The sequence below is a fragment of the Salvelinus namaycush genome, chromosome 15, assembly GCF_016432855.1.
Source record: "Salvelinus namaycush isolate Seneca chromosome 15, SaNama_1.0, whole genome shotgun sequence".
Taxonomy (NCBI): domain Eukaryota; kingdom Metazoa; phylum Chordata; class Actinopteri; order Salmoniformes; family Salmonidae; genus Salvelinus; species Salvelinus namaycush.
The window spans coordinates 35879276-35895391 of NC_052321.1; the positions used below are offsets into that span (position 1 = coordinate 35879276).

Consider the following 16116-nt stretch of genomic DNA (forward strand, 5'->3'; position numbering starts at 1 on the left):
AGCCTGCAGAGTTCTGTCTTAATATCCAGGTCTGTGCCCAAACAATTTGAGCTTCTACTTTTAAAAATCCTCCTCTCCAGAAACAAGTCTCTTACCGTTGCCGCTTGCTATAGAACACCTTCTGCCCCCAGCTGTGCCGTGGACACCATATGCAAATTCATTGCCCCCCATCTATCTTCAGAGCTCGTGCTACTAGGTGACCTAAACTGGAACATGCTTAACACCCCGGCCATCCTACAATCTAAGCTTGATGCTCTCAATCTCACACAAATGATCAATGAACCCACCAGGTACAACCCCAAATACATAAACACGGGCACCCTCGTAGGTATCATCCTAACCAACCTGCCCTCCAAATACACCTCTGCTGTCTTCAACCAGGATCTCAGCGATCACTGCCTCATTGCCTGCGGTCAAGCGACCACCCCTCATCACTGTCAAACACTCCCTAAAACACTTCAGCGAGCAGGCCTTTCTAATCGACCTGGCCCAGGTATCCTGGAATGATATTGACCTCATCCCGTCAGTAGAGGATACCTGGTTATTCTTTAAAAGTGCTTTCCTCACCATCTTAAATAAGCATGCCCCGTTCAAAAAAATGTAGAACCAGGAACAGATATAGCCCTTGGTTCACTCCAGACCTGACTGCCCTTGACCAGCACAAAAACATCCTGTGGTGTACTGCATTAGCATCGAATAGCCCCCGCGATATGCACCTATTCAGGGAAGTTAGGAACCAATATACACAGGCAGTTAGGAAAGCAAGGGCTAGCACTTTCAAACAGACATTTGCATCCTGTAGCACTAACTCCCCAAAATTCTGAGACACTGTAAAGTCCATGGAGAATAAGAGCACCTCCTCCCAACTGCCCACTGCACTGAGGCTAGGAAACACTGTCACCACCGATAAATCCACGATAATTGAGAATTTCTACAGCTGGCCATGCTTTCCACCTGGCTACCCCTACCCCGGTCAACAGCCCTGCACCCCTCACTGCAACTTGCACAAGCCGCACCCATTTCTCCTTCACCCAAATCCAGATAGCTGATGTTCTGAAAGAGCTGCAAAATCTGGACCCCTACAAATCAGCAGGGCTAGACAATCTGGACGATCCTTGACTTCGGCGATGTCATTTACAAAATAGCCTCCAACACTCTACTCAGCAAATTGGATGCAGTCTATCACAGTGCCATCCGTTTTGTCACCAAAGCCCCATCTACTACCCACCACTGCGACCTGTATGCTCTCGTTGGCTGGCCCTCACTTCATATTCGTCACCAAACCCACTGGCTCCAGGTCATCTATAAGTCGTTGCTAGGTAAAGCCCCGCCTTATCTCAGCTCACTGGTCACCATAGCAGCACCCACCCGTAGCACGCGCTCCAGCATGTATATTTCACTGGTCACCCCCAAAGCCAATTCCTCCTTTGGTCACCTTTCCTTCCAGTTCTCTGCTGCCAATGACTAGAACGAACTGCAAAAATCACTGAAGCTGGAGACCCATATCTCCCTCGCTACCTTTAAGCACCAGCTGTCAGAGCAGCTCACAGATCACTGCACCTGTACATAGCCCATCTGTAAATAGCCAATCCAACTACCTCATCACCATATTGTTATTTATTTTGCTCCTTTGCACCCCAGTACCGCTACTTGCATACTCATCTTCTGCACATCTATCAATCCAGTGTTTAATTTGCCATACTGTAATAACTATGTCCTATTTATTGCCTCACCCCCTTATCCTACCTCATTTGCACACACTGCATATAGACTTTCTCTATTGTATTATTGACTGTATGTTTGTTAATTCCATGTGTAACTCTGTGTTGTTGTATGTGTCGCACTGCTTTGCTTTATCTTGGCCAGGTCACAGTTGTAAATGAGAACTTGTTCTCAACTAGCCTACCTGGTTAAATAAAGGTGAAATAAAAAAAATAAAAAAATTAAATGTCAATGCTAATAAATAATTCACTAGCTAGCTAACCCACAAATGTAACGATGTATTTTGAGAGACAAGGGCTCATTGTGCACTTACGTTTTCCATAAACATTTGGAGACTAAACATTGTTGACAATATGTAAACTATCTAAGCCAACGCCGTCTGTTTTGCCCCATAGTTGCACACACGTCGGTTTTGTGGCTAAACAACCAACCCGTCTATACCACAGGGTACACTACACACTTTCCCCAACAGAGGGTGCTGTGGAGAACATAAGAATTCTGTCCACAACACACTATGGCTTAGACTGTTGATACAGCCTGGTGCTGCATAGCTCTCTCAGTCTCTGCCTCTCTATGCTTCTGCCTATCTGCATCGGCTCAATCAACAACTGCACTTCATTTACATTTATAGGGATTATTGATGCAGGTTGAGGACTGCTTTGCATAGGGTACACACACACACACACACACACACACACACACACACACACACACACACACACACGCACACGCACACGCACACGCACACCAGATTGATCACTAGAAACACACTGCGATCTCGGACGTTTGAAAAGGTCCTGAGAAAGTCGATATATGCCTTCCTTGGCGTTTACCTAAAAAATATATATATTGTCCAACACTGGGAGTAAACTCGTGATGCTCGGAGCCAGAGTGCGCTGCTTAGACCACTGCTTTAGCGAGCCGCGAGAATACTGATGATACCTGATGGTAATAGTCGTTTTAAGTTAGTTTGTTTTAAGCCTTCCCCAAGCCATATCAATAACCTTAACCACTCAGAATTAATACCTAAACTTAACCCTTTGAGTCGTTTCTGTTTTAACCCTGTAACCACAAAGAATGAATGCGTCAAAAATAGACTTTCATCTATAATACGTCGAATTTCGAAGGGAAACTATGAGATCTTGTTGCAAGCACACACACACACTCTTTCTTACCCAGTTGATGCGGCCTTATGGGGCTGTGACGGAGAGGGGAAGGGCACTCTGAAAGAAACATGACAGCAAGCACAGAAACAAACCACTAAAAAGAGAAGCTCCCCTTGCTTGATAGAGCCTTTCCCTAGGACCCCCCCCCCCCACCTCACCAGGTGGATGACAAACGCAACACAAGCTCAAGCCAGACTCTCTGTCCCGTTGCCTTACGATCAAAGCACTATAAGGGGATGAAAGTATGCTCACAGTGGCTGGCAAGCCACAATCCACAGAACAGGCCTACCAGTTAAAAAACATGATGAGAACAGGCTTAGTGCTGAAAGACAAAGTCTGCCAACCAGTCTGATCTAGTCAAGTTACACCCCCCCTATCCCTCGTCCTCTCTTTTAGCTCAGCAACATTGTGAGGAACACAGGCATCTTTTCTAATCACAGCAACTCAGACAAACCCCAAAACCCCTGAAGTAGCAACTCCCCCAGAGTCAGAGCACTATACACATTAAGCCCATTCATTATCACTACAAACATGGTGAGTAATATCACGTCGACTTAGTTTAGATCACTTTACACAAGACCCAGAAACACCTGAACCAAAACGCAGCCCAATATAAAGTCATTAATCATCACTGGAAACACAAAGGAAGAGTTTAGATCACGTATTACCTAGGCAAGGCACCTCAACTGGGGGGGTTAGCGTTAGGACATGAAAACAGCAGCAGCAACATGCATGTCAAGTCTTTGGTTGGTTTCTTTGTTTCCACAGAGTCACAGTGCAGTTTGACACAGATAGACATGACACCTGTCCATCAAATCATTAAATGGGACAGTCCAGCAGAGGTCATTGATCTGACCAATCGCAGGACGTTTCTACGGTCAAGAAATGAAACGTTAGCATTTTAAAGCGAAGCATGGGGATAGGATGGAATTGAGGTCAAGGGGAGGAGCCTATAATTCCAACCAATCAACAGACAACATTCTGGACATGATCTCAGAGTTACGGAACCATAGGGATCCAATAGAGGACCTCCCCTAAAACCATGGAGGAGAGAGAGGGAGTTGAGGAGCAATATGCCTTCACCTCCCAGCATTGGTGGGACAGAGCGAGGGGGAGGCAGCGAGGTGGAGGGAGGGTTAGGAGGTGACAGGACTGGGTGAGGCTGGGTGAGTATAGGGTACAGGAGGGACAGATGGATGGGCAGTGGGGTAGGTGTAAGTATAGGGCACAGGAAGTGTCTTACTTTGGGTGTGGGGCAGGAGGCGGTGGAGAGGCGCGAGGTGGCCTGGGCGCGTGGCGACTCAGAGGGTGTGGTGCTCAGAGAGGCTGTGTCTCTGGGAAGAACCTGTACACCCCTGGAGATGATGCTGTCTGGGATCTATGGAGAGAAGTTATAGCCCGTTATTGCGACTCCTACACATAGGCAGAGAGGAAAGCTGTGTGCACAAACAGCACTGGGATCTCTACTATACACAGAGAGACAAGACATCTCGAAAGCACACACCGATTGGTCAGTCAGTCCACGTTTTTTGGTGACTCCAGATCATCTGTTTTCCCAATTGGCAAGTCAGACGTTTCTAATAAGTGTAACAACATGATTTACATTAGAAGCATCAGTAGACAAATGCCCCAGAAGCATGTTAAACCCTGTGTGTGCGTGTGTAGATCCAGACACACTGTGAGCCTGTGAGGAGACAAACAGGCCTGGCAGGCCCACAGTTTCCCCCCAGGGCTGCTGCTGTGGATGTGTGGATCTGCGACTGATCCGTGCGGCTCATTCGAGCAGTGCTAACGGGCCCTGGGAGGGCCAGTGGGATTTACAGGGGGTTTCCATTGGAGCGCTATGGTCTTAGCGATGCGCTAATTAAGACAATAAGCTTTACTGGCAGCCCAGCACTGAACCCCACTCGGCTAATTAGCAACACAGGCTAACCCAGCGTGCGCCAATAACATTGCCTTGGCTCCACCTAGCGATACACCACACGTCATGACCTACACAAGACGGGGTGAACCTCAAAAGTCCCTCCTCGATTCCTCGCGTTCTCCCCTCCCAAGATTCCCCTCCTCGGATCTGTGAAGGCGGTGGAGAGAGGACGGGATCGAGCACTTTTGAGATTCATCTATGGCGTTTGCAGGGAGCCATAATGGAAGAGGTGACGTGCAGAGTACACCGGTATGTGATGTAGGGGTGACGTGTGACATGAGGGTGGGTGGGCGGTTCTGAGGGGGTCTTACCGTTCCCGGCTGGTCTCCAGAGCAGGAGCAGGTGAAATTACGTGGGGCTGGGGGGAGGTCAGATAGCAGGCCAGGTAGATAGTGGCTACCTTTTGCCATGACAACAGCATGGTTATGGTGCTGCTGGGGCTTCCCCTTCTGATGATGGATATGGTACACGGGGTAAACACAGGATGGGACAACAACATGAACATACAAATCAGGCAAATACACACATGCGTACAAAACACACACACATTGAGACGTGGATTTATGAGTGACGTATCCCAACATCACAATGGTGATGGATCAACGCAGTAATGGAGTGAACAGGGACAGGGGATAATAATGGAACAGATAATACATGCATTTAACAAGCTTCAAATCCCTCTCCTCCTCACTAATCCTTCCCTCAGCCCTCTCTCTTCACCTCCAACTCACCCCATTCCCCATCACTCCCTCCTCCGTCGATCCCTCTTTTTGTGCTTAACCTCCTCCGTTTCAAATCATCATGATTCATTCCGATGGCCTTTAGTATATGAGAACCACTGACCACTAATCGTAATATAATGAACTAAGATACAGGGCTTCTCCTACCACTACCCCAGAGTGCTTCATGTAACATTCATAGCCACCAGCAGAGCACATTATCACACCGTGTTCACAATGTGTTTACCTTGGCGGCGATGGCGGCGGCGGTGATGTGCGAGTTGTGTCCGTGGGAATGGGAGTGGCGGTGGTGGGAGTGGGTGTGGTGGTGGTCCTCGGTGGACGCCGCCCCGATGTCCTTCATCTTCTCCTCTTCATCATCCTCACACTGCACACCCTTAGAGTAATAATACACTTCATTAGTAAAGAACAACTCACGCAGAACAACCACAATTTAAGGTGCAGTCCTTCATAAAATAAACATCAAAACAATTGATAAGACCATTACAGTAGCATGGTAAACGTTGTAACAGCAGCTATATAACGATCAAAAAGAAGTACTGCTACAAAGTCTTCTGTGAAGTGAAAACGCTGTGATTATTCGGCAGGAATAAAGCACTCGGGCACAGCAATATTTCAGGTGTCCCCTTTCGTGGATCTTTTAACATACGGTAGCCAAGCACCTGTATTCTCAAGTGTGGGATGGTTATATCACCCTCTTACACACACACCCTCTTACACACACACACACACACACACACACACACACACAAAAACCTCTAAACCTTGTAAAAATACAACACAACAATCTCTCTCTATCCCGCCCTCCTTCTCCCTACCCCTTTATTCCACCGTGAAATAATTTTTTTTTAAACACAGAAGAGCTAAAGAGTGTCACCTTCTCCTCTGTCTGGGTGCAGGCGACGCTGTTGAGGGTGAGAGGCGGGGAGAGGGGCGGCGGGGGTGAGGGCAGGTCCTCCAGGGCATCGTGAACCTCCTTCACCTTCACCACCGCGTCACGCAGCAGGTCAATGGCGTGGGGCAGAGCGGGCAGGATGAACTGGAAACACTCCTGTAGGAGGAGAGAGTTAGGGGTCAGAGGTTAGAGGTCAGGGAGAGTAATACACAGCAGGTGTATTGCACGGGCGCAAACACACACAAAGACACACACACTCAGAGGGACACAGACATACACACACTCGTGTGCATACTCCTGTTTACATATATATTACCATTAGTATAGTATTTATATATTCCTGCTACCAGTCACTTTTCAGCCCTTTTTACATGTATATCCACCCATCACACCTACACTGACACTCTTGCGCACACACACACAATCACTACACACACACACACACTACGCGCGCACACACACCACCCACCACTTACGCCGTTGACATAACTAGGATTATTATTTATCCTGTTACCAGTCACTTTCTCCTTATCTCTGCACATATCTACCTCAGTATCCCTGCACATTTGGTACTGACCCTGTACATAGCTTCTCCTCTTATTTCTTATACTTGTTGTTATTGAATACCGAACTGTTGGGTTGGGCTTGCAAGTTAAGCCTTTCGCCGTACTTGTTCATGTGACAACTAAAACTTGAACGCGCACACATCAGATCTTACCTGTGAGCCCTTCTTGCTGCCAGGTAGGTTGATGATGAGGGTTTTCCCTCGGATTCCACAGACAGGCCTGGAGAGCATGCCCAGAGGTGTGACCTGAAGGGAGCCCATCAGCATAGCCAGCGCCATCCCTGGGGCCTCGCGCTCTATCACCTCTCTGGTGGCCTGCGGCATGGGGAGGGAGCAAGGGAAGGAGAGAGTGGGAGCGGGGGCACATAATTACTTTACGGCACAGTCACCTGCCTACACTCCACATAACGTGCCCCTACAGTATAGCAGGGTTAGCAACAGGCAACAGCTACTGCTTAATCTACTGTATTATAAACTGGGTGGTTTGAGCCTTGAATGCTGATTGGCTGACAGCCGTGGTATATCAGACCGTATACCACGGGTATGACAAAACATGTCTTTTTACTGCTCTAATTACGTTGGTAACCAGTTTATAATACCAATAAGGCACCTCAGGGGTATATGGCCAATATACCACGGCTAAGGGGTGTATCCAGGCATTCCGTTTTGAGTTGTGCATAAGAACGGCCCTTAGCCGTGGTATATTGGCCATAAACCACACTCCCTCGTACCTAATTGCTTAAGTATACAACTGCCACATCCACTGCTAACACCCTTGTGATTAGGGTAGCTACTCCAATGAGCGGGAGCCACAGACAAACAGGCAGATAGCATGTTGACATCTTTAGATGTTTCTTTCTTTAGCTCAAACCCCCTCACCTGTGTGTGTGTGTGTAATCCCCTGTTAACCCCTCAATCCCCTAGGGAGAAATGCCCTCTGGCAGCCCCTGTTCGTTCTATCCCAGCGGGGGGGGGGAGAGTGGAATTGATTTAAGAATAGTGACGTTGTGTGCCCTCGAGTTGAATGACACGTCAAACATGCACATTAGTAGAGAAGGAGAGGAGGACGGATCAAAGAAAGAGAGGAGAGAGAGAAGGGGAGAGAGAGAGAGAGAAACGACATTCACAGCCAGCAGCCAGTAGTAATCCCGGGCTTTCCCTCTCTCTCACACACACACACACACACACACACACACACACACACACACACACACACACACACACACACACACACACACACACACACACACACACACACACACACACACACACACACACACACACACACACACACACACACAATAAAAATGTTCAACACAACAACCAGAAAATATGACACTCATACACACATTTCCAAAATATGCAAGATGTATCATATGAAATTATAACAGAATGAAAGAAAATGTTTCATTTATCTGTAATGTGACAAACCTGACAAAGCATAAAAAAGCACAAAGACAATCTACGGTTTGACAAACACAATACACACATAAACATGCACGCTGACCATGCATGCAGGTGCCAACCAACACACACGCGTGCAATCACAGCTACATCGGCTTACACTACAACTAGGGTCGACACTCATCCACACTCACATGGACACAAACACAAACTTTGGGGTCCCCATGTACCTCGGGAGTGACATCACGAGGGGCGAAGCCTGTACCTCCTGTGGTCAGGATCAGGTTCAGCTCCTTCTCATCACACCAGTCCACCAATGTCTCCTGAGGAAACAGAGAAGAGAGACAGGCTATTGGCTGGGAGCAGCGTAAATCACAGAAATGACCACCCTATTGGCTGGAAGCAGTGTCAATCATACAGACAACAGAGGCGGGTGAATCTCTAAAGCACTGGGTGAATCTCAAATCGTCTTTCCTTGATTCCTCGCGTCCTCCCTTCTCTTTCTCAAAACGCATGGGAGAAGATCAGACCTCTGTGTTTTGAGAAGGAGGCACGGAGAGAGAGGATGCGAGGCATCATTGAAAGACAATTGAGATGCACCCATTGTGTGGAACAACTGTTTCCAAGATGGGTGTTTCATGTAGTGAGAGAGAATACATGTGAGAATCCAAAATGGTGTCACCTTTGAACTACAGCCTGAGGTGGGCTCTAGTGGGCAGCATGTAGCATGCAGCTAACGGGGGGGAGAGAGAGAGAGAGGGAGGGCTGTAAGAGAGAGATAAATAAAGGAGGGAGGAGATCTTCACCTTAATCTCGTCGATCTCATCTGGGACTATTTTGTAGGAAGATATGATGCCTCCGAGCCTGTGGATGAAAAGCACAAAACAACAACATAGTTAGTTCATATTCAGACTTCACGAACTCACTAGAGACAGAAAGCGAGGGGAAGGGGGTAGAGAAAAAAGGCAAACACAAAACAGGGAGTGAAGGTATACGTAGCAAAAGAGGGGAAGTGCGCGCGAGAGAGAGATGAAAAAGGGTTATCCTGAACAAATCTCTACTCTTAAGTTCTGAGCTTGCGAGTGATCTGTATGTGCAGGTAAAATACAACGGACTCTCCAAAAACAGAGGCTTTAAAGAGAAGTCAGTGTTCGCTCTTTTTAAGAGTGATTGTGTTTCTCTGAGCTGAGGGGAGAGAATGCCATGAGACCGTTCGTTCAAGTCAAATCGTGTCCACTGGCGCCTACCAGTGGCACATTTATTTACCACACCTGGGAAAGAACTACACAGTAGTGTTCTCCTCACTAGTACTCTCCAACAACAAAAAATATATATATTTTAAAACCATGAAAATCAACAGATAAAAGTGAGTCACAACAGATTCAAAGAAACTAAATTGAGACATACGAATATCAGAATGTGTTAAACAACATAATGCAGGTTTTCATTCATCCAGGAAACCACTTGTGTTGTGTGTGTGGATTGTGTGTTGTGTGTTTGGGGTGAGGTACTCTACACATCTTAAGTAGGGATGAGGGGCTTCTGGGGCTAAGTAGATGCGCACACACACCCACCCACCCACACTTGGAATGACACTTTTAGCAGTAGCAATGTGGTTTTAAAAGGGAAGGTTCTGTCATCTCATCTGTTTGTCTTTAACAGCAGGGCTCCTAGTCAAGATGCCCACCTGATAATAATTTTAGGGGCTGGGTGAATGCTACTGCCCAAAACTCCTGATTATTCTAGGCTTGAAGATTGAAAGGACAAGAAACTAATGAGATAGAGAAGGAGAAGGCAATTAGGAATGGCTGGAGAGCAGTAATGACAGAAGTGGGGAAGAGGGGGAGAAAGAGGGAGGGAGGATAGAGAGATTGGTGTGTTTGTTGTGTTGTATTTTTACATAAGGTTGAGCGATTTCTGTGTGTGTGTGTGTGTGTGTGTGTGTGTGTGTGTGTGTGTGTACTACCCCCTGCCCTTGTCTACAGCTGCTGCGTCCCAGCTGTGCAGATCTGCTCTGTTCTAGGACAGCTCCATTAATAAGCTCAATCTGCTACTCCCTTTCTCTCTCTCTCTTTGTCCCTGTAAATTTAATTCAATTAAAAGAGCTTTATTGGCTTGGAAAACATATGTTTACATTGCCAAAGCAAGTGGAATAGATCTCTCTGCCTCCCTCTCTCTCTCTCTCTGCCTCCCTCTTTCCTCATTCTCCCTCCACCTTGTCTCCCTAACTACTCGGTCAGGCCAGCTAAAAGCTACACTTCAACAAATCTCACAAATGTGCAGACGTACACATACATCAACTAACCTCTCTCTCCCCCCATTGCTCTCTACTTGTCCCTCTCCATCCATCTCGCTCTCCCTCCCTCCTTCGTGATGGGCCCTAACCCATCAGTGTCCGGAGCAGAGCCAGGTATCTAGCTCCATGTCATTGGTGTGAAGGAGAGGCAAGTGTCATCGGTGTCAGTGTGATTTATCGCTTCTCTATTCTTATCGGCTCTCATTAGTAACATTGACACGTCTGTCTGTCTGCCTTCCCGCCTCTTTCCCCGTCTGTCTGTCTGTCTAATTGCAGCAGCCACCTGAGGTGACAGCACTGCTCCTAGGGGCCATTATACAAAATTACGTCACTAAACGACGAGCGTCACTTTGATTCGGACACCTTCAAACGTCTCAGACGTGATGTGTGATGTGAATGATATAGGAAGGCTGGAGAGCGGCATGGAGGGAGAAGCAGAAGGTCAGGGGCCACGGCCAGCATCACTTAAATGACCGGCGACACCTTCAAACGTCTCAGACCTTTACTGGAGGGACTGATGAGGTTAGCAGGACAGAGGGAGAGAGGGATGGAGGGAGAGAGGGATTGAGGAAAGGAGGGGAGGAGTTTGGCAGGAAACAGGGAGCAAGTGAAACATGTTGAAGGGAGTGTTGTATCAGGAACTTCCCCAGCTACACTAGATGACCAAAAGTATGTGGACACCTGCTCATTGAACATCTCATTCCAAAATCATGGGCATTAATATGGAGTTGGTCCCTCCTTTGCTGCTACAACAGCCTCCACTCTTCTGGGAAGGCTTTCCACTAGACGTTGTAACATTTCTGTGGGGACTTGCTTCCCTTCAGCCACAAGAGAATTAGTGAGGTCGGGCACTGATGTTGGGCGATTAGGCCTGGCTCGCAGTCGGGCCTTCCAATTCATCCGAAAGGTGTTCAATGGGGTTGAGGTCAGGGCTCTGTGCAGGCCAGTCAAGTTCTTCCACCCCTATCTCGACAAACCATTTCTGTATGGACCTTGCTTTGTGCACGGGGGCATTGCCATGCTGAAACAAGAAAGGGCCTTCCCCAAACTGTTGCCACAAAATTGAAAGCACAGAATCATCTAGAATGTAATTGTTTGCTGTAGCGTTAAGATTTCCCTTCACTGGAACTGAGAGGCATAGCCCAAACCATGAAAAACAGCCCAAGACCATTATTCCTCCTCCACCAAACTTTACAGTTGACACTATGCATTCGGGCAGGTAGCATTCTCCTGGCATCCACCGAACCCAGATTCGTCTGTCGGACTGCCAGATGGTGAAGTGTGATTCATTACTCCAGAATGGCGGCAAGCTTTACACCACTACAGTCAACGCTTGGCATTGTGATCTTAGGCTTGTGCGGCTGCTCGGCCACAGAAACCCATTTCATGAAGCTCCCGACGAACAGTTCTTGTGCTGACGTTTCTTCCAGAGGCAGTTTGGAACTCAGTAATGAGTGTTGCAACCGAAGACAGACGATTTTAACACGCTACGTACTTCAGCACTCAGCGGTCCAGTTCAGTGAGCTTGTGATAAACCTGGATTAGCTAACACAACGTGCCATTGGAACACAGGAGTGATGGTTGCTGATAATGGGCATCTCTACATAAGCGTACATGTTACATACATTTAAAAAAATAAAACCAGCCGTTTCCAGCTACAATAGTCATTTACAACATTAACAATGTCTACACTGTATTTATGCTCAATTTGATGTTATTTTAATGGACAAAACATTTGCTTTTCTTTCAAAAACAAGGACATTTCTAAGTGAGCCCAAACTTCTGAAAGGTAGTGTACTTTTGTATATATAGTGTATAAACTCCCCTCCCCATACATTCACTCTTTTTCTCCCCCCCTCTGTCAGTCTGTCCATCCCTGCCAACAGTCATTAGCCACTCAGAGCATCCTGTCCCTTGATCACCGCGCCGTCACACACAGTCACTCACTGTCACCCCTGCCGGGGGCCACGCTGTGTGTGTGTGTGTGTGTGTGTGTGTGTGTGTGTGTGTGTGTGTGTGTGTGTGTGTGTGTGTGTGTGTGTGTGTGTGTGTGTGTGTGTGTGAACCCTGGCTGTGGTTCAGAGGGCAGAACACGTCTGGACATGGCTCTACACTGACCTTTCTTCCCGTTCAGTGCTGTTCTGAGCTTTGAGGTAAATGGACAATTGTCTTTGACAGCCTCAGAATGTATGTGTGCGGTGCGCTTGTGTCTGTCCGTGTGTGTTTGCATATAGCCCAGCATTTAGGAGTGTTGGGCCAGTAACTGAAAGTTTGCTGGTTAGAATCCCCGAACCAACTAGGTAACATCTGCCGATGTGCCCTTGACCAAGGCACTCAACACTAATTGCTCCTGTAAGTCGTGCTGGATAAGAGAGTTTGCGAAATTACTAAAATGTAAAAGTCAGGCGTTAATAGTGGCCAGAGCCTAGCGTACAGCCCAAGCCCAGCTGGTGTTGGCATTAACCAGCATTTAACAATCTCATGGTTAGAGGCTAGCTAGCTGCGCTACATTTCAGTCTAGGCATTAAAGAGCAGTTAGCTGGCCTTATGGTTAGCAGCTAGCTAGCAGCGCTACATTTCAGTCTAGGCATTAAAGAGCAGTTAGCTGGCCTTATGGTTAGCGGCTAGCTAGCAGCGCTACATTTCAGTCTAGGCTTTAAACAGCAGTTAGCTGGCCTTATGGTTAGCGGCTAGCTAGCAGCGCGACATTTCAGTCTAGGCATTAAACAGCGGTTAGCTGGCCCAAGGTTGGCGGCTAGTTAGCAGCGCTACATTTCAGTCTCGGCATGAGAGAGGTGTCATGGAGTCATCTATCACAACCATCCGCTGGTGCCTCAACACTCTGCAACACACCACACACACACCACACACACACACTGGTGTCTCAACGCTCCGCAACACGCTTCTGCCGCTGTGAAATATCAAGTGTGGCACCAGCATAATTGGACTGAGATTAATCAATTATTTAAATGGCACGTTACACGCTGGTGCCTGACCCCTGACTCTGAGAGGATAGAGGGAAGGAGGGAGGGAGGCAGAGATGGATTGAGGGAGGGAGGGATGGAGGGAGGGAGAGACGGATGGATGAAGAGAGAACGAGAGGGAGAGAAGGGGAGAGAAAGAGGGCGAGAGAGTAGGAGAGGAGGCTCTGTCCTTGGTGAAAGTGGCTTGTCAGGAGGGTGCTACGTGAGAAACAATCTAAGCTAAGAGGAGAGCTGAGGAGGCTGCAGAGCAGGATGGTGCAGTGGTGGAGGAGAGAGGCCAGCAGGTTCACGCACACACACACTACTCGAACAGGACCTGGATGACTGGTGTGCTCGTCTAAAAGTGTGTGTGTGTGTGTGTGTGTGCTCACAGTGACGGGTCGTGGACCAGATCTTTAAGGTTTACTCCACTGCGGTCCTCAGCCAGGTTCCTGAAGCAGCTGTCACTCACTGTTGATAGAGAGTGGGAGGGAGAGAGATAGTGAGAGGGAAAGAGAGAGAGAAGGCAGAGAGAGGGAGGGAGATTAGAAAGAGAGGAGAAAGAAACCATTAGTTCTGGCCTAGGTAAGTAGTATAACAAACACAAAGTAACACACATCCATCATCTTCAGGTTCAGACTAAGCGTGGACATGTCCACATTGTTGCGACATCTCCATCAACACTCTTCACTCACAGGACCGAGAGAGAGAGAAGAGAAGTGAGAGAAAGAGGCATGGAGGAAGATTTGAAGATGAGAAGGATGACAGGATGAGCTAAATATAGAGTGCAGACGTGGAGAGAAAAAGAGAAGAGAAAAAGAGAAGAGAGAGCGAGACAGAAAGAGAGACTGGCTGTAGGGTGTGGTGGCGGCAGTGTGGCGGCGGTGGCAGTGTGGCGGTGGCAGTGTGGCGGTGTGGTGGCGGTGGCAGTGTGGTGGCGGTGGCAGTGTGGTGGCGGTGGCAGTGTGGTGGCGCTGGTAGTGTGGTGGCGCTGGTAGTGTGGTGGCGCTGGCAGTGTGGCAGTGGCGGTGGCAGTGTGGCAGTGGCGGTGGCAGTGTGGCAGTGGCGGTGGCAGCAGTGTGGTGGCGGTGGCAGTGTGGTGGCGGTGGCAGTGTGGTGGCAGTGTGGTGGCGCTGGCAGTGTGGTGGCGCTGGCAGTGTGGTGGCGCTGGCAGTGTGGCAGTGGCAGTGTGGCAGCGGCAGTGTGGCAGCGGCAGTGTGGCAGCGGCAGTGTGGCAGCGGCAGTGTGGCGGCGGTGGTGGCAGTGTGGTGTCGGTGGCAGTGTGGCGGCGGTGGCAGTGTGGCGGCGGTGGCGGCAGTGGTGGCAGTGTGGTGGCGGTGGCGGCGGTGGTGGTGGCAGTGTGGTGGTGGTGGCAGTGTGGCGGCGGTGGCAGTGTGGCGGCGGTGGCAGTGTGGCGGCGGTGGCAGTGTGGCGGCGGTGGCAGTGTGGTGGCGGCAGTGTGGTGGCGGTGGCAGTGTGGCGGTGGCAGTGTGGCGGTGGTGGCAGTGTGGTGGCGGTGGCAGTGTGGTGGCGGTGGCAGTGTGGTGGCGGTGGCAGTGTGGCGGCGGTGGCAGTGTGGCGGCGGTGGCAGTGTGGCGGCGGTGGCAGTGTGGCGGCGGCAGTGTGGCAGCGGCAGTGTGGCAGCGGCAGTGTGGCGGCGGCAGTGTGGTGGCGGTGGCAGTGTGGTGGCGGTGGCAGTGTGGCAGTGGCAGTGTGGTGGCGGTGGCAGTGGCAGTGTGGTGGCGGTGGCAGTGTGGCGGCGGTGGCAGTGTGGCGGCGGTGGCAGTGTGGCGGCGGTGGCAGTGTGGCAGCGGTGGCAGTGTGGCAGCGGTGGCAGTGTGGCAGCGGCAGTGTGGTGGCGGTGGCAGTGTGGTGGCGGTGGCAGTGTGGTGGCGGTGGCAGTGTGGTGGTGGTGGCAGTGTGGCGGCGGTGGTGGCAGTGTGGCGGCGGTGGTGGCAGTGTGGTGGCGGCAGTGTGGTGGCGGTGGTGGCAGTGTGGTGGCGGTGGTGGCAGTGGCAGTGTGGTGGTGGTGGCAGTGGCAGTGTGGCGGCGGTGGTGGCAGTGGCAGTGTGGCGGCGGCAGTGTGGTGGTGGTGGTGGCAGTGTGGTGGCGGTGGTGGCAGTGTGGTGGCGGTGGTGGCAGTAGTGTGGTGGCGGTGGTGGCAGTAGTGTGGTGGCGGTGGTGGCAGTGTGGTGGCGGTGGTGGCAGTGTGGTGGCGGTGGTGGCAGTGTGGCGGTGGCACCATGGCTGTGTGGTCCATATTAAAAGGAGCTAACTGACCTATAGCCTATTAAATACATGATAAAGCAGTGACATTTCAACCAGCAACACTGACTGGGCTCTAATCATAGTCTACTGCGCTCTACTCTACATCAGGGAGAGAGAGAGACAAAGGTATAGAGTGAGAAAGAGAGAGTAGGGAAGGAGAGAGTAGGGAATAA

The 16116-nt window shown here is 49.6% G+C and overlaps 1 protein-coding gene across 7 annotated transcripts in view; it reads right to left on the reverse strand.

Annotated features, from left to right (window-relative positions):
• The window catches only part of LOC120060478 (gephyrin-like), a 110234-nt gene that overhangs the window by 39262 nt on the left and 54856 nt on the right, over positions 1–16116 (reverse strand). For 4 of the 7 annotated variants that reach the window (XM_039009824.1, XM_039009823.1, XM_039009822.1 and 1 more), the window contains exons 2-9: positions 14068–14146; positions 9223–9280; positions 8611–8739; positions 7166–7327; positions 6430–6603; positions 5779–5928; positions 5124–5261; positions 4132–4266 (exon numbers count right to left, since the gene is read on the reverse strand). In XM_039009824.1, coding sequence (XP_038865752.1) covers positions 4132–4266; positions 5124–5261; positions 5779–5928; positions 6430–6603; positions 7166–7327; positions 8611–8739; positions 9223–9280; positions 14068–14146 — 1025 coding nt within the window. The remainder of the gene's footprint in view (positions 1–4131; positions 4267–5123; positions 5262–5778; positions 5929–6429; positions 6604–7165; positions 7328–8610; positions 8740–9222; positions 9281–14067; positions 14147–16116) is intronic. The other 3 variants (XM_039009825.1, XM_039009827.1, XM_039009821.1) reach the window with 1 other exon arrangement.